Below are 19,193 nucleotides of genomic sequence, written 5' to 3' on the forward strand. Positions count from 1 at the left end.
GCTAACGCTCTGTTGCTATGCTAATGCGCCGCTCTGACTCTCCTCAAAACAAATTTTATTTGTGTAGCACATTTCAGCAACAAGACATTTCACAAACACAAAAATATAAAGTCAAAAAATGCAGTTAACACTGGAAACATTACATTTAGTTAAGACTCTGCCTTTTGTGCATGTTACAAAACGTTAAACTTCACGAAATCCTTTTCATCTAATCAAAATATGCCTTGCAAATACTGCAATCAGAATCTGAATATTCACAGAAATGATTAATCTTTGCCTTGAATAAAGACTTAAAATATCAGCAGGGTTTCCCCCAGTGTATTATAAGCCTGGCGGGCCACCAGGCTTAGCATTGCTTATTTATTTTAAACAATTGGCTTTTTTAGGGCTTCATAGTTGGAGTTTAGGAATTAATCTTGTAGTAACATATAGTTATCAAGTGATATTTTTACATTTCCTGTCAGCTATAAACATTTTTTAACCCAAAAACACATCGAATCGCTGCATGACTGCCTGGAGCGCCGGGCTTCGAAAGATTTCTGGGGGAAACCCTGATCAGAAACTTAAGAGTTTTCTTTCAACAAGTAAGAAAATCTGTTTATCCTTTTTAATCCAACCAGTGACGTGCGGTGAGGTTCATTGCTGGTGAGGCACTGACGTCATCAGAATCAGATTTGCAAATAGATGCATAGATTGACAGCAGTTTACAGGTTATGTTTCACTTCTGCATCCTTACACATACAAACTGTAGCTCACAAAACACACATTTCCTTAAAAAACAAAACAAAATAAAATAATCCATGTCGAAAGTCGGGATAAGCGAGAGGAAAAAAATCACTATCTCTATTATAATCTATCGCTGCACTTGACTTGCTTCCCGAATCGTTTAGCCTAGCTCGCTGTCACTTACTCGGCAGTTGAGGAGTGAACAAGACGAACGCCTGGGATCTTGAGCGCCTGCCATGAGGCAAGAGAACTGCCTGCCTCACCTCGAACCTGTTCTCTGCCGCTTATAATCGCCATTACACGAAACACGTTACACAAACACAGTTGGTGACAAAAGCACTGTACATTATATACATAAGCTAAATTATTGGAAATAAGTTCACATATTAAATTTGTTTAAACCATTTTATTGACGCCGTACAGCAACATGCTCTCTCCGCTTAGCAGCCAGCGCAGAGCCAGGGGTTGCGCAATCCAAGGTGAGGCAGAGCTCGCTGCTGCCTCACCGGCATCGCTTCCAAGCATTTGAATGAGAAAATAAGAAAATTCAGCGATTTTGAACAAATAAAAATCGAAATTGGTGAAGCTACATGAAAAATAAATATTTTTTAGTACAAACCACCGGATGAATATAACAATTTAAATTACTTTATGATTATATATTTTCTTTCTTTCCATGATGGCTGGTGAGGCACTGCCTCACCTGCCTCCCCTGACCGCACATCACTGAATCCAACATGGTTGTCTAAAATAATTTATGAATTAAAAGCAGTGCGTCACAAAAGTATTCACTCCACTTTAACCCTTTCACTTCCCTTATTGTGTTGTTCATCCTATGAAATCAAATCACAGACCACTGAAAAGGGATGCCTGATTTAAATCGTTTCCAAACGTAATTCTGAAAGTGTGGCATGCAAAGTTGTAGCTGCTAGTCTGGGTTGCACCTTTTCCAGCTCTGGATGACTAGAAACTGAAATATTTAACTGTTATTTGCAAGAAGCTGCTGTTCAAAAAGCAGGAGACATTTTTACTTTCGCATCACTGAGCCTCTTTGGGATGTGCTGAAGAAAAATGTGATTTTCTCATGATCCCACTGAAAAATTAATGCCACTCTAGAGGATAAAAAAATGTTTTGACATTGTAGAAGCCAATCGAAACTATGCCTCCGCAACTGCAGTCCTTAAAGGCTTTTTTGTGACAGACTGGTCGTATATAAAGCCCTCACATTCCCATGATTGCTTGTAGCCTAATAAACCTTTTACGTTCTGACAAAATAAATTTTGGTAAACATCCAGCATCTCTCGATAAATGGCTCAAAGATTGAAGAAAGCCAGAACGGCCGAGCAGATGCCAAACGTCCGTTCTGTTTTAATAACAAGCAGAAGAAGGTTGCATAAGTAACACAGATTGCTTCAACCTGATATCCCACTCTACAAAGCGAACTAGAAATTCAAAAGCTCCTCACACCAAAACATTTATGGGTTGCTTTTTTTTTTTCCATTTTTCTGGGACAAAAAAGAAAGATAGAAAACCACATTTCTGCAGAAAATAAGGCCACAGGGTGTAGAAGACAAGCTCTAGTGAAGGAAAAAGCCTGACTCCACACAGCTGTGCCCCACATCTTCAAAAAAAAAAAAAAAAAAATTGCCCAAAGTGTTTGCAGAGTGAAGCCTATTCAGCCAGAAATAAAGCAATCGTAGGGGCAAATCAAGGAGTAAACATCAAACTTCAAAGTGTGGAGCGCAAGAAAAAAGAAGGTCTGATGAGAATTTTAATGCAGCTCCTATTAAAACCAGCAGAGGCAGAATAAAAAAATTATTCAGAACGTCTCAAAAACTGGACACCAAACGTACTTAAGGAGGGATTTGATAAACAACAGAAACCCAATAAGTAGTGGACCTCCAGGATTCACAAAGGTTATGGTCACAAATAGGTAGAATCAATAAATATAAAAATACTAATAATTGATTATTTTAACATATATCTTCAAATCCATTTTAGCGCCAAAGGAGTATAACCAATCAGTGACAAGGGAAATTAATCGCACAGCTGGATTGGCTGTTGTGAAAACATTAGTTAATAGTGTGTGAAGTACAAAGCTACATTTTCTTCAGTGTTTTCAACCTTATAGACTCGGTTCGATGTAACATTTGTTACATTTTCGGCTGCTGCAGTTTGCTTTCACATTGCTCTGAGTCAAACAAACCAAACTTTAGAAAAACATGTTCCCCTCCTCGCCTGTGGGGGCGCTGCAGAAACAACAACTGAAGGAAACAACTGAGCACAACTTTCCTCTGATAAATGTAAACAAAAATGGAGTAGTGTTCAGATTTTTGCCGTCTTTTGTCTTTGGTAAAAGACAATGAGTCATTACTCCTGCCAACTCTTGACTCATGTTACTTTTGGTTGTATTTACCCAGAATGCACTGTGCTGTAGTTCACTTCCTGCATTTGGAGCGGTCTTCGGTTAGCTTGGCATTCACATATGCCTTCAAACCGCATCAGAGTTCACCTCAAACAAACCGAAACCTGTTTTTAGGCGGAACAGAGTTTGGTTTTTTTGGTCTGCATCAAAGTTCGATTACACGTTCACATCTCCCCAAACGAACCTGAGTATGATTAACCAAACCAAACAGGGATCATTTCAAATATTATCTACAAAAATAAAATCTGCATATACGTGGGAATCTGTAGTACCAACACCCAAACATGGTGGTGGCAATAAAATTAATGAAATTAATCTCCAAATCCTTCAACATGTGTACAGTAAAAACTGGGATCCAAACACAATCCTAATGAAATGTTTGGAAATTTAGAAGAGAAGTTGAGAAAACAAATTAATTTCTGCCTCTGCAGATCGCCCTGAAAGCCAAAATGCACAAGGAAAGGTCAGAGTTAGAGAATAAAAACAAAAATGAAACTGAAAAAAGTCTTCAGGAGGTGTCATAACCCTTAATATCAGAGATTTCCGCACACCATTATTAATGCCTGCAGCTTCCTGCAGCTGTAATATCTCCCTGCACCCCTCAGCTTTTGCAGTAAAATATTAATGGGACCCTGTTGGGCTAAAGGTTACCCCTCAGAGGCTTAAAGCAGAGAAGTCAGCAGTCATCCTTAACTTCCCCATATAGAAAGCAGGATAAACTTTTGATCAGATCCATACTGGCTCCATCAGCACCAAAGGAGGGCAGGATTTTAAAAGGGCGTGAAGAAAAATGAAGGAATTTAAAATAAAAACAGAAGAAAAGGTGGAAACGCACGTACTCCCAACGCATCCAAATGTGCGTGAAAACGCACAGAGATACCAGAATCAGCACGTTTACCGAGGAACAAAAGCGCGTATGTAGCGTCAAACGGGAAAAGGGAAGCACTTTACCATCATGTTGCCCTGCATCTTCGCGGTCTCGATCAGGTTCTTTTCCTTCATGTTTCGGCTCCGGACGGGTTGGATTCACGGAGTTTTTTTTAAAAAAAACAGCGTCTGCGTGTAAGCTCTCCGTCCCGCTACGTTTCCAGACGGAGCCCCTCAGAATGTGAGCAGCTTCATGACTGGGTGGGATTACAATCTAACGGAGCGATTAAATACTGACAAAAAAAAACAAAACAAAAAAACCACCGAGATGTCCGCACGACCGACCAGAAACGCCCGAGACAATGAGAGGGTTTTTATTTAAGATCCTGAAGGAAGATTCATCGGGGAAAAAAGCAGAAAATACGATCATCAGTTGATAACCTCCGGATGATCTCAGATCTGACACACCTACAAACCTCCTGCACGTCAGGATTTATGGAAAACAACGAATTATCACCGATTAAATAGAGAAAACGATTAAAAGTTTCACTCCAGTCGCCAGAAAATCGGATTTAAGTCTATTACACTATATAGCAGTGCAGGAATATATATGTACATATATAAAAACAGAGAAATGTTTTCAAATTAAAATTTTTCTTACACTGTGCAAAAGAAAAAAAGATTAAACACTTGTTCTTCCTTTTTTTATTAGTAAAAATTCCCTTTTATTTTTCCGCACCATAAATTTTTCCATTGCGATTTCCAGTCATTTTAACAAATTTTAAAAACTAAAATGCAAATAATTTTAGAAATATTTGTAAAGTTTCTTTACTTAACCTTCAATTGTGCAACATTTATAATAAAAAAGGCGCTAATTTGAGCAGCAGAGTGTGGCAATAGTTCCCAGAAAATAAAAAAAGTAAGATTTTCCCCCATAATCCACCAACAGGAGCTGTCAAAAAGTAATTTTACATCAGAATTAAGAAAAACAATATGTACTGTTACCCAACGGTCCATATTTGCACCAGTTTTAGTTATTATCTACATGACCTCTAAAGTTTGGATTAGAATAAATAAGATTAGCTGCCATAACTACACATTTTATACACATTTCTGTCACCAGTTGACGATGAAACCATCCAGAAGATGCTTAAAAACTATTCAATGTGGACCTCAAGACTTTCTAGCTGAACAGAAACAAAACTGAAGTTATCTTTGGCTGTAAATAGGAATCTAGATTCATCAAGCAGCTTCAGTTTTTACAGCTAAAAACCAGACCTGACACACCAGAGACACATAAAGACGGTTACAAAGACAGCCTTCTGCCGCCTGAAGAACATTTCAAGGATTAAAGAACTAATGACACAGAAATATCTAGAGAAATGAATATGTTTATATTTAGTTGCATTGTCTTCAAAGGTTTGCCTAAAATAAATAAAAAATACATATAAATCAATCCTCCAGCTGCAGCAGATCGAAAACGCTGCTGCTGGCGTTCTGACTAAACCCAGGTAGAGCACATCAGAATTAACATTTCTGTAAACAATAATAATCAAGAGAATCTTAAATTCTGAGTTTCATTAAGTTTTCTACAAACCATAATCATCAAAATTTTAAATATATCGCTAGTATATTTAATATCTTAGTCTCTCTTTGAAGTGAATAACAAAAAAATACTCTAATTTATAAATATTCATAATACATAATTATGAAGATGAGAAAGAAGCTTATGAATTAATAATAGGGGCAGAACAAAGCATGAAAATAACTGATAACCACATGATAATTAAACACATTAAAGCCAATTCAGCTTCACATGAAATCCTGTTTTAAAAACTGTTTTTAAAAGCCTGAAACTAAACAGAAATTATCCCCAAAAGAATAGGAGGCTTCAAACTTTTAGCTGGCTGCTCCAAGCAAACCAGGAAAAAAAACATTTAGAAAATTAATTTATTAGAAATTTACATTACAAAAAATTTAACAGAAGCGTCAACACAAAGAGAATAGCAAAGCAGAAGACAAATAGAAAAAAAGAAGCAGTGGGTAGTTGTCTGGAAATGTCTAAAAACATGCATGAAATTTTATTTTTTAATGTTTCAGTGCTTTTTGTAAGCTTGCCCTCTTCTCATTTGGCTTTCATGTTGAGCGCCGATTCCCTTCTGTTTCAATCCAAAGCTCTGCAGGAAGCAGGAGTTCCTGGAGTTTTCAAGTTCACAATAACCCAAATAACAATGTTTAAAGCTTCATCTGGTGCTGAAGGCAGAAAAAGGGGATTGTGCAACATGAAGAGAGTTTAGAAAGCAGGAGGCGCTCCACAAAAGCTGCCACTTAAATCCTCTATTCTTTTTATTTATATGTTTTAATAACTAGCTTTGGAAAATTAAAGTTGCTGTTCTAGTTTAAAGTTTGATTTTCTTTCTTTGTGAGATGACGGCGTAATCTAAAAATCACCACCAGAAATAAAAATTGCAATTGTTCTGATGATTTTTGACTTATTCTCCACAGAATATGGATTTTTTTTTATTATTATTTAAACACCGGGAGATGAAATGTGCTGCCTGTTTACAAAGCACTCAAAAATATGCATGCAAGTGAGAGTACCTGAGTATGTATTTTAACTCAAAAGTCAGAAGTAGCTGTCCAAGAAATTACTCAAAAGTATTTGGTAAAAAGTGTAGTCAAGTACTGATTAAGTTAATATTTAAAAATTACATCATCAGACGGGACAAAATCTAAAGTTTAATGGAAATTAAGGATGAAAATGACAATAATTCATATAAACTAGTTATTACCCAACTCTGTGTGTCGGTACTTCAACACTGCAAAACAAAATCTTATTTTTGATCCAGTTTCAAGTTGAACTTAAATTGAGACAAAACTAACTCACAAGGAAAGTTGAGTAGGAACTAGTTACATTTACTCAGTTACATTTTCTAGAGTGATTTTTTTTATTTATTACATTTAGGACTATTTTTACTTTGCTGTAATTTCTACTTTTACCAATAATTTTATAATATCTTCAAATAAAACAAACTAACTTAAAAGTACATTTTCAACAAGACAGAGGTTTGTTTTAAGAAAGTAATTCCTTAAAATTTATAAAAAAGTGCTTGTTCTATTGGCAGATAAATTTTAAGTTAAATAATCTGCCAATAGACTCAATACGTTTTCGTGAATATTAAGGAATTATTTACTTATAATGAGCTCCTATATTGTTCTAAAAATTTACTTGTTTTTGTAAGTTAGCTAAGATTTTGTGTTATTGTCGTGATGGAAACCAAAGAACTAAAATCAGATGTTTTACTTCAGTGTCCATCCTCAAAACTGTACCTTTAAAAAAGTTAATTGAGTAAATCTAGACAACAAAAATAATTCATGTTAAAAGGCAACTGATTAGATACAGGAAGTTACTTTTAAACGTGTTTTAAGGCATTTAAAGCTTCATACATGTGATTTATAATCCATTTGCAGTGGCTGCTTTCAAGACCGTTTTAGTTTCAAGATCAATATTCCTCTGAAATCTTCTGAATTTATGTGTTTACTGGACTGAATCAAAAAAATAAAAATGAAAAAGAAGAAGAGCGGCACAGATGATGCAGAGCGAGAGAGAGAGAGAGAGAGAGAGAAAAGAGAGAGAGAAAAAGGCCTAAACTTCCCACCAGCTGGGAGGTGCAAGCAGCACGCCTCACGTAAATCTTATTTAAGAGTGCCTGGTATTAATTACAGAGGATATGGCTGTCAAAACAACCTAATGGGGGGAAATCAGGCTCCCTCAACAGCAGCTGGACTGCTGACAGAAGAGGATCGCAGACAGGTAGGTAGGTGGCTGCTTCATTACCGACTCTGCATTTCTTAGCGATTCTCCTCAGAGAAACGCTTAACCGTCACAACTTCTGCTTTCTAAAAACAAGCTTAGTCCCACATTTAGAGCACGGTTATTAGCAAGGGATTACTTTGACTACATCTTAATTTCTAAGGAACATTTTCGAACTCCGAGCACGTGATGTGTATCTGGGTAATGAGGGATTCATATGTGATGCTTTAGGAGGAAAATATCCAACATGAAGGTGTGCATAATAAATAGGTAGCAAAAGAAAAATTAAAATAGAGTCAAAAATTACCAAAAGTCACCCAGTTTTAATTATTTAAAACTGAATTTGGAACTAACTGGTTATATTTACTCACTTTTAAAAAAATAAAAGAAAGAAAGTACTTTAAGAGAATCTTTACTATATTGTACTTCTACTTTTACTTCAGTGACTTTATTATGAAGTATTTCTACTCTTACTTGAGTAAAATTTCTGGATTTTTTTTACCCACTGAATGAAAAACAAACATGTTTTAACTAAAAATTAATCAGACACAGACACACACCTGCAGTTTCTGTTCAAGTTTCATAAGTTTTTTTTTATTGAAAGAAACCGATTTAGAAATAATTTCTTTTACCAAATTTTGTTATTTTTTTGTTTCTTATATAAAGTATTGTCATTTTTGTCCTTAAAATACCAAAATTTCCACTCAACTTTATATTTTGGTCTGTCTGATTATCCAATTTTTAAATATTAAGTGATTAATAATTTGATTATTTACTCAGTACTTTTAATTTTTACCTAATACTTTCATACTTTTACTTGAGTAATTTTACTATGAAGTATTTCTACTCTCAAGTAATATTTCTGGATTTTAACCCAAAATTCACAAACACATGGAGATTTTTCAAAGTTTTTTATTGAAAGAAACTGATTTGGACCATTTTTTTTTTGTCTGATTGTTATTTTTTTGTCATTTTTGTTCTTAAAATACCAACATTTCAATTTAATTTTATACTTTGGAACATCTGATCATGTAATCTTTAAATATGAAGTGATAATTTCAACTCAATCAGACTCATATCAGATATTTAAAGGCGGAACAATAATTTGTCCTTTTGCATTGATGGCAGTTTTAGAGTCACTATATCTTCCATGTACTTTTTAGACAAATCAGAGGAAGTTGGAGTTTATTGTGGCAGCAGAGTATCTCTGCAGAAACGGACAGTAACTCCCTGATGTAAGGACTCTCAGGGAAGCAGCTGGTCAAGGATGGCTGGAAAAGTTCTGCACAAAAAGGCAGACAGTTTGAAAGCAGACAGAGCTGCATGGGAGCTGCGCTGGAGTGAAAAAACATGTTCAAGTGGTGACGAGTACAGCTAGAGTCCCTTACAGAAAACCACAGGAAGAGAACCCAAAAATGGGAGCTTCAACATAGTTTTACTCAAGTAAAGGTAAAAAGTAACTATAAAGAGCCAAAAAAAAAAGTATTTGGTAAAAAGTCTACTCAAGTACTGAGTTCACTGATCAAATTATCAATAGAATAGAATATACTTTATTGATCCCCCAGGGGAAATTGCTTATTCATGACAAGCTACTCCATCTAAGGTGTTAAATACTCATAATATAACCAGAAAAGTTAAAGTTTATATATATATATATATATATATATATATATATATATATATATATATATATATATATATATATATATATATATATATATATATATATATATATATATATATATATATATATATCCAAGAGTGATTAAGTAATTCAATATGACTGAATATAAATAAATGCACAAACAACCATGTATGCAAATATCTTAATCTAAAAAATAATCCATAAATTAATGCAGAGAAAATTAGCTTTAAGTTGTTCTTTGTAAAGTCTGATGGCTACAGGCAGAAACAATCACTTAATATTTAAAAATTATAAAATCACATGGACCAAAATATAAAGTTTAGAGGAGATTTTGGTATTTTAAGGGCCAAATGACAATAATTTATCTACGTGTCAAAAAAAAAAAATTAAGTAAGGCAAAATAATATTTTCAAAATTCATTTTATTTTAAGGAATGACACATTAATACTCTCAGCAGACGTCCTCTGATTATATAAATAGACCTGACGTTGTTTTCTGTCCGCCGATATCTTCAGTTTTTCTTTTGAGTGACCCGGTTTTAAACCATTTATTCGTCATTATTTTTAAATAACGGTAAGCTAGCTAAGGCTAAACTAGCTGTAGCGTCGCACTTTGAGCTGACGTCACGGTAATTAAACGGTCGTTCACATGCAGTACCCTGCGGACCACTAGGGGGCGCCTGGGACCACAGTTTGAGAAAGACAGGTCTAAGCAGCTGATATTGCCATCAGCAGCGGATGAACTCTAAGTTTTGTGTTTGTCTCCGACAGGCCAGTCGGCTCTTTAGACAAAAGTGATTAAAACTCGTCCAAATCCAGGATTGATTGGCTCCAATTCCCGCTGGAGTGAGTCCAGAAAACAAGCTTCATTTTGGTGACGAAGAGTCATCCGGCACTATAAACCCCTCTGAGAACTTCAGGAGGAAAATCAATGGTTTCATTACCAATGTAATTACTTGATAACATGATATCCTCTGCACTGCTGGGGTTTTTTCTTCCTGGTGCTTTAATGACAAACTGGTAGATACTGGATTTGTTTCAAAGGTGAATAAAATTACTGTCAGCTATATCACTCCTAAACTAAATTGAATCCCAGAAATTGAGACAGTCGCTAAATCCTTTCCTGATGCTGCTGATGTTTCATTTCATTTGGGCCAAGAAGGTGATAAGTAAAGGTCAGTTTAAGCTGAAAAATTGACTTCAGCTCAGTTTAAGATAAAAAAAAAAAACCCAACAACTAGCTATTCCCCAACAGCAGGATGAAACATTTGAACGCAAACATATTTAAATGATTTCCATCTTTAAAAATGTTTTAAATAGACAGCCTGCACATCAAAACATCGTTTTTAGTGACCTTCAGCAGCCTGGACCATTGGGACGCCATATTGTTACAATCTTTAATGAATTCAGGGTGATAAAAAATGGCGCTCTGATATCTAAAGGACACTATTTTTGCTGCTTCAATGCAGGTGGCTTGCCAGAGGCATACCTACCACACAAAGAGTTAGAAACATAATGAACAGTTGAGACCATGAGTATGATATAAGCTTTTGGTTTCCTTCCAGAAGAGCAGTTTTGCTATTTGTATTTAAAATTTAAACAACACACTGTAGTTTGCATCCCAGCAGCGCTGTAATGACAGTTCCAGCTGTCTGGACAGTGTGGGAAAAGTAACTGCAATTAATTTTCAAGTTAAAGAGGTTTTTGCTTCCCACTGCAACATGACAGAACCACTAAGCACGTCTGAATATTAATGAAACGGTTGCCTTGAACAGCAGGCTTTTGTCAGGACATTGGATCAGATTGATCACTTCAACCTGCGCAGAGTTCCCGCAGCATGGTGGCGCTTCGGCACCAACGATGAAACGGTTTGAAAGGACGACGACAAGAGAATCAAGTAAAAACAGGCAGACTTACGCAGATTGATTAATTAGAATATTACAGCAATGCTTAAAACAAGTCAGATACAAAAAAAGAAAGGAAACTACTCACCTCTGAGACTTGAACACAGTTCATTAATATATTTATGTTTTCATAAAAGCTGCACTACGTGGCTTTTATGTATAGATAGATCAAGCAACTCTGCCTTTTCCCAGTGCCAAATGCAGAAATTAACCAGTCAGAAACAACTAATCAGAGCCAAGAGGAGGGGCTTAGCGCTGTCAATCACTCTCATGCTCACCTGTGCCAGTGACAACAACTTTTGCTAGATAAACTGTTCAAGAAGAAGAAGTTATTGCGATAAATGATAATATTGTTGTTTTGATACCATTTTCAAGTAACATGACGGTAATGGCAGAATACGTTTTCAAACATCAATAAACTTCTGAATTCTTATGAACATTTAACACTGGAACTGGAAGACATTGTAAACATCCATAATAAACAGAAACAACAAATAAAAGGAATTATAAAGTCTCTGTAAACAAAACTGTCCTTCAAAAACGGGGCTAGTTGAGGCCAAAGCACCAGAATACTGACTTTTATCATCCAGTTTTTGGTAGAAAGAAAAACAATAAATCATGCAAATGGAAATTATTGAGCTTCAATTTATCACGTAATTAATTGATTTATTGCGACAGGCCTATGCTCATCTCATCCTGCTTGCTCTTTGCTGAGCTAAATGTGGTTCACAACAACATAGCCTGTTATGAATGCTAACACTAGTTAGCATAGCCTTAGCAAAAACTGCAAAGTTGAGAGTAATGTCAGTCGATCGCAACTGAAAATTTCTCTCAGGGGGTCCGTTTTAAGGATTGTAAATTTGACAGGGGGAAAAAAACATTTTAATATGTATTAATATATGAGTATTAGTACATAGTGGTACAAACACTCCGCCTCATAGGGATCACGACCTTGACGAAAGCACAGGAATCTTTTCTTTAATTCCTCCGTAAACGTACACTTTCGTTTAGGCATTTTTGCCGTAGAATCGGCGGACACACTTAAGGTTTAACTAGTCTAGCGGTCAGTGTACGAGTCAACTCAGCTATCTTTACTTTTCCCGCACACACTCGCACACATAATGCAACATGATTGGATTTGGGGAGAAGGGCGTGACTAATTTACCATACAAAGAAACCTGGAATGGAGTAGTGGAACGGAGTGGCAATGTAATCACAATGCACTGTAAGCTATGTAATGTGTTTTGAGGCAGTTGACCAAAATCCCGGACGATTTTTAAATTCCCCCCGGACATTTTTTTAGGTCTGAAAAGTAGGACATGTCTGGGAAAAAGAGGACGTCTGGTCACCCTATATTAGGTCTCTGTGCATGGCTAGCAAGGTAAAGATAATGCTAGCTTAATTCGCTAGCAGTTCTAAATACCTTCTGATGGGTCTTTAAAAAAAAAAAACAGCCCTCATTATAAACCAATTAACTAAAAATACAACTAAAAAGTGCATAGTAGCCGACGAGGTAAACTGGTAGTTGCTAGCAATTAGCTAGCTAAGCTGACAGTAACAAATAGTGGAAAATGTGACCTGAACACAAGCTGTGGGGGAAAAATATACATTTTAGTCCACTTCACAAAGAAAACTAATGTGGAGAAACGTTTTAGTGATGGCTGGTAACAATCACTCTATTTATTCCATTGAAGATGATGGTTCCTTACTTTCATTTCAGTTTTTAATTATGTATTTGACAGTTCTTGATGTTTTTTCTGCTTGATTTCAATTATTTAGACATCTTTTCCACAACCAGGCGATGTGTATTTTAACATGTTTATTTAAGAGATGAGAATTATTGGATAAGTAGGGATTAGGAAAATTATTGCCAACTGAAAGGTAATCAGCCATGCAGTAATTAGCCAAAGATCAATCTTTGTCCAAACTCTCATATTATTCCAACTTTTTCACTGTAATATTAAGTATTGTTCTGGATAATAACCAAAGTTTATTTTTGCAGTGAACCAACAATAAAACTCAAAAAATGTAACATAAGTGTAATTAAAAGGGGTATATGCTGATATTTATTTTTAAAGTTCTTATCACGATCCTCCAGACTGAGCGGGTTTTAGGGCAAAACGTTTATAAAAACCTTCACTTTCAACACATCCAGTCAGAACCAGCAGAAATTGCAACTTCATTATCATTTACATTTCCTTGCCAGTCTACTGTCAACAGAGTAAAAATGATGAGACCTAGTTAGCCAGTAACGCTAACCACCATTAAAGATGACTGATGGCGCTGAGCACTTGGCAATGCGCCGCATGCGTGTAGCTCATTTATCCATCAAGAAGTTACAGCCGAGTGAATCGTACAACACTTTCCCTCTTCTTTACGATGGTTTTCATGAGATGAAAGGGTAGCCGGGATCTAAAGCAGAAGAGTTATTTTAAAGTTTCACATCCTAGTAAAAGTATCAGAACACACATTATGGTGCTGTAACATCATTTAATTAATCTAATAAACTTATATTATTCATGTTTTAGTGTAATAAGAGTAGTACCTGGTGCTGCCTTTAAATGTATTGGGGAAAAAAGGTTCTCAATGTACCTAAAAACTTCCCTCCGTCATTTTTGCTGCTTTGAAAAGAACTCTTTTCAGTGTAGAAAAAGGCCGTCTTTCATTACCAGTCAAGGCCCGTGCATGCCAGCTATCTGCCGCGTACGCCCATTTGAGAAGATTAACTGCAGGAATATGCTTTAGTGTGTGATAACAGGGAAGTCATATCACATCACCCAAGGTTGTTTCTTGGGCAACAGCATAGCCATCAATCAGGTGGGTTGTAATCTCGGAAGAAATCGTTGTCAGCATGCAAATTATTGAGACATTTTACACTGCCTGCAAGTGAACGCACGCAAGAGGGGGAAAAAACGTAAATAGGATTGTAAAATGAGGCAGTATGTGTGCTTTCTAAGGAGCTAATATGTCAATGAGGCATTCGATTTAGCCCAGAGAGAACATCAGTGTCGTATTTCACATCAACATTTGACCTGCATGCAAGAGTCACATTCTGCAATGGAAATCTGACACAACGTGCAACATATTGGTGTTGGTTCTTGAAATGGAGAAAACTGATCATGTCCAGAAATCTCCCTCTATTGGACAACAAAGGCTGATTCTAGTCTACTCAGTAAATTTGAACCAAAGTTTATACTCATAAATGACCTTAAACTGCTTCATAACAGGAAACATTACAGTCTATAGACCCCTTGTTATTGTTTACATCCGGACATATCACGCATGCGCACAGCGCTGGAGGGCAGGAAAAATAAGACGATTCTCTTACTTTCCATCCATGGCCGCGCTGCCGCTGTAGTACAACTCTGTACTACAGAGTTGAAACCTGAAGATGTAGGTGTTACTAATTCAGTGCTGTACGCTATACCAAGAGGAAAATAGCGCAGAAAACCGTTAAAGTATAACTTTAAAACCCCGTTTCCCCCACACCCTCTCTGTCGAATACGATACGCGCAGACTCGTTGCCATAGCAACTGACAACAGCGCCACTTAATGTTTCAGGACTCAAAGCCTAAAAATACTCATACATTTCCCACACAACAAAACAGAATATTCAGTCCGTTTCAGTACTATGTTTTCGGCTTCTACGATTATTAAAAAGTGATCACTGTGATAGGTTAGCTACCGCTACTATTAGCTAACCTAACACTGCGATGATTGATTAGCTACCGATGCTATTAGCTAACCTAACACTACGATGATTGATTAGCTACCGATGCTATTAGCTAACCTAACACTACGATGATTGATTAGCTACCGATGCTATTAGCTAACCTAACACTGCGATGATTGATTAGTTAATTCAAACACGTGCTCTATTTTTATCCAAGTTAAAACTTTTTATGACCTTATTATCTAGCTGTCTTAGTGTTGACAATTAGCAAAGCACTGCATCCCTCTTTCTTTTATACATCAAGCGTACATTTAAGATTTAGCGCGTAATATTGACAATTTCACAACTAAAACCAATAGTTGACAGTAGTAGTTTCATTTCTATTATAAAAGTCAACGTTCCACTAATGTCGAAAAGATACTATTTTGCAAATGCTGTGCTTCCATTAAAAAAATAGATGCAATTAAAATCAGACGTGAAAAAAAAGCATGCGATTCTCCAACTACTTTCAGTTTGGTTCGTCTTTGATCATGTGAGTCACATGATGTTTCCACATGTGATGTGGAAAAAGTGTTTACATCGCAAAAGAAAACTCATACTAGTACCAGAACTGACCAAAAAACAAGACTTTTTGAAACTGGTGTGTTTGAATTAAGCAAATGAATTTTAAAAATGTGAAGTTGAGCAATTATACGGTCAGTGAATACAAGCTTTTGTCTTTTAGAAAAAGTATGTTTATGCCAAGCAAAACATCAAGTTTTCATTGCTCAACAAATATGCCTTCTTAAATTGCAGAATCTGAGCCACCACGGACACAAAACATTAATTTTTACATTAAGAGACAAGTTAATGACATTAACTGAGTTTTCCCTGAGGATCTTCACGCAACATCCTCCACACAACAAACCAGGTCACCCAGTGCGACAGCGTTGACTGGACTGTTTCTGGACAACACACCTGCTCATCTGTCCCACTTTTAGCTGCTGCACACAACTTGCTGCTGATTTTAGATTGCACCATCTCTGGGGGCTCAAGCTCATTAAACGAGAATAATACAAACAAGCAGCAATGTGAGGTTGAACAGCTAGAAACGCTTTAGAAACGACATGCTTTTGTTGCACTTTAGTGACAGCTCTTGCTAAAATGGCTTCATTGATCCTCCATCTTTCAGACTTGTTGTCTGACAGTATTCTGCATTCAGAGAAAACTGGACTCAAGTAAAGCTGCAATACTTTAACATATTTTTACTCAAGTAGAAGTAAAAAAAAATAGCCATCCAAGAATTTTTTTAAGAGTAAAAAAGTATTTGATAAAAAGTTTACTCATGGACCGAGTAACTAATCAAATTATCAATCACTTAATTTTTAAAAATTACATCATCAGATGGACCGAAATATAAAGTAAAGTGTAAATTTTGGTATTTTAACGATCAAAATGACAGTAATTCATATATGTAGCAAACAATAACAAAATCATGCAAAAGAAAATGTTTCCTAATCAGTTTGTTTCATTAAAACTTTAAGAAAATCTGTGTCTGGTGAATATTTGGTTAAATCATGTTTGTTTTTCATTCAGTGGGTAGAAAATCCAGAAATTTTACTCAAGTAAAAGTAGAGATACTTCATAATAAAATTACTCAAAGTACAGCGCAGTAAAAATACTCCTAAAAGTAAATTTTTTTCAAAAAGTTACTCCAGTAAATGTAATTGAGTAGATGTGACTACCCAACCCTGCCTGCGTTGTCCCTCTGCTCTTTATCCATCTGTATCAGATCAGATCTGTTTCCTGCCTCCTGGGGATTATCTTAGCATCAATCTGCTCGCTTACGGACCGAGGGCACAATAAAACTGTTGTTTATGTTCAACCTGTGCATGTTCATCGCCGGACGCCTTGGTACGCTTCTCTTCCGTGAAGCTCCAGTAGGGTTAACAGCACATATAACTTCCTTTAAGCTGTCAGGGATCCGAGGACACGGGACGGCGAGCGGGATCGCTCATGCAGCAGCGCTGGGTGATGAGTCAATGAAATCGCCTCCACACAGCAGGGCCAAACAATACATTTCAATAAAGGCTGCAGACTGGAATGGTGGATACAAGGACAGGGCTTGGAAAACATCGTGTAAAGTCACGGCAGAGTCGCGGTGGCGCTACAACGGCCGTCTCACTTCACGTGTGGCCGGAGATACTGGAACGAAGACTTAGGAAAGCCAAAAACTGGGAATCATTTTGTACAGTTCCACCTAAACCACTGATCAATGCCTCACAGCCATCCGATATGTCAAACTACAGATGCTTGCAGGAAACAGTGAGTATTGAGATCAAGTTTCATCAGATCAATAAGAATAAATCAGCAGAAAATCATAGACGATTGATTGTCAAATGTCAGTGCTGATCATCTCGTTACAGGCAGTTAATGCAGTTTTTAGGGGTTTTTTTCTACAAACCCTTTTTGTTGTGCTGATAATTTGTTCAGGGTTTCCCATGGTGTATCATAAGCCTGGCGGGCCACCAGGCTTTACTTGTGCCATATTCATTTTTTTTTTCATTTTTTTTTTTTTTTTTATAAATTTTTTTTTTCTGGTTGTTCACATTATTCTTAATTTTTTGTGTCTTTTTGGTTCACTCTTGCTTTATTTTGAAAGATTTATTTAGCGAGAATGTTTCATTACAGTAAAAGTGAATGTTTTTACAAATAAATTCAATCAAATCAAAAGCAACAAATTTAAGTCGCACCTTACATTTTCCGTTCTAAGATTTAAAATTGTCTGTATTTACTGCCTGAACTGACAAACCAAATTAAGGCTACGCTTGAATTCTGATCCAGGGCCGCCCAAAATCCCTCCAAAGCCCGCAAACAGGCCTCGGGCCGCACTTTGGACACCCCTGAGTCAGATGTAGGATTCATGCATGGAGGAACAGGACTTCCATCACCCGGCAGCTTCAAGCTCCTTCACGCATTTTCCCAAAGCTGCGCTTTTATTTAGGATTCATTTCAGTAGACGGCAGTAAAAGCAGTAAAAGTGTCCACTGAATGCGCCTCAGCCTGGAGGAGCCACTTTGGGAGCTTGATGGGTATCAGAGCCTCCGGGGACGCATACTGGACGTGCTTGTGATTTCAGATCCGGCTCGAGTGTCTATCTTCCGATCCTCCGCCGCTGTTTACCGCCGAGGCGTCGTTTGTCCCGTCGGGGGCCGTGTTGACTGCCTGTGATGCGGCGCCAGATGGGCTGTCACGACCCGGCTGGCGTTTTGCAGAGCCGACACTCGCTGGAAAGCGGCCCGGTAGGTCCCGGTGACTCGTACGGTTAAACTCCCCGAGGTGTCAATCATCGCCCGGAAGCATCGCAGAAACACGGCGGCGTTTTGTTTCTGTTTGTGCGGCAGGAAGGCAGGAAGGAAGGACGTGTTTGTACGTTTTGTTTTCCCTCTGAAGCTCCTATTTCCTGCAGGATTTCTTCTTTGTAGTAGGAGCTGCTGCAGAAGTTACACTGCAAAAACACAAAATCTTACCAAGTGCTTTTGCTGTAGTTTCCAGTGCTTCTCTTAAAATAAGACAAGCTAACTAACAAGTAACTTTTCAGCAAGATAGAGGCTTGTTTTAATTCAATAACTACTTAATATTGATTTTTTTTTTAATTAGCTGCATTGGTAAATTATTTAACTTACAAGACATTTTTTCCACTTTTTGACATGTTGCCAATAGAACTAGATTTTTTTCATCAATACTTAAAACAATCTTCTATCTTGCTAAAAAAGTTCATTTTAAGTTAGTTTGTCTCATTTCAAGGGAAGCACTAGAAACTGGACCAAAAATACTTGGTAAAATTTTGTGGTTTTGCAGAATTGAAGTACCAGCACGCAAACAGGCAGAGTTTCATCGTGACTAGCTATATTTACTCAAGTAACCTTTTGAAAACAACAATTCTGAGTATTTTTTTTATGCTTGAGTCATTTTATTATAAAGTATCTCTACTCTGAGTACTTGAGCAGACTTTAACAAAAACGCTCTTTTTACTCTTGCGTAATTTCTTGGACAGCTACTTTTTACTTTTACTTGAGTTACAATATGATGAAGTACTCTTACTTTTTATGTACTTTGTAAACAAGAATGCAGCAGCAGAATTAGAATAAACATGTTTAG

At 36.7% G+C, this 19,193-nt stretch overlaps 1 protein-coding gene across 3 annotated transcripts in view; it reads right to left on the reverse strand.

The window, feature by feature from the left end:
• Window positions 1–19,193, reverse strand: part of dpp6a (dipeptidyl-peptidase 6a) — a 289,142-nt gene that overhangs the window by 238,830 nt on the left and 31,119 nt on the right. Inside the window, exon 1 of one of the 3 annotated variants that reach the window (XM_044103999.1) lies at window positions 4,103–4,290. The exons of the other annotated variants lie outside the window; for them this stretch is intronic. Coding sequence (XP_043959934.1) covers window positions 4,103–4,153 — 51 coding nt within the window. The 5' untranslated portion in view covers window positions 4,154–4,290. Of the gene's footprint in view, window positions 1–4,102; window positions 4,291–19,193 lie in introns of those variants that run through there. 3 annotated transcript variants of the gene reach the window in all.

The sequence above is a fragment of the Gambusia affinis genome, linkage group LG21, assembly GCF_019740435.1.
Source record: "Gambusia affinis linkage group LG21, SWU_Gaff_1.0, whole genome shotgun sequence".
In the NCBI taxonomy this organism is placed as follows: Eukaryota; Metazoa; Chordata; class Actinopteri; order Cyprinodontiformes; family Poeciliidae; genus Gambusia; species Gambusia affinis.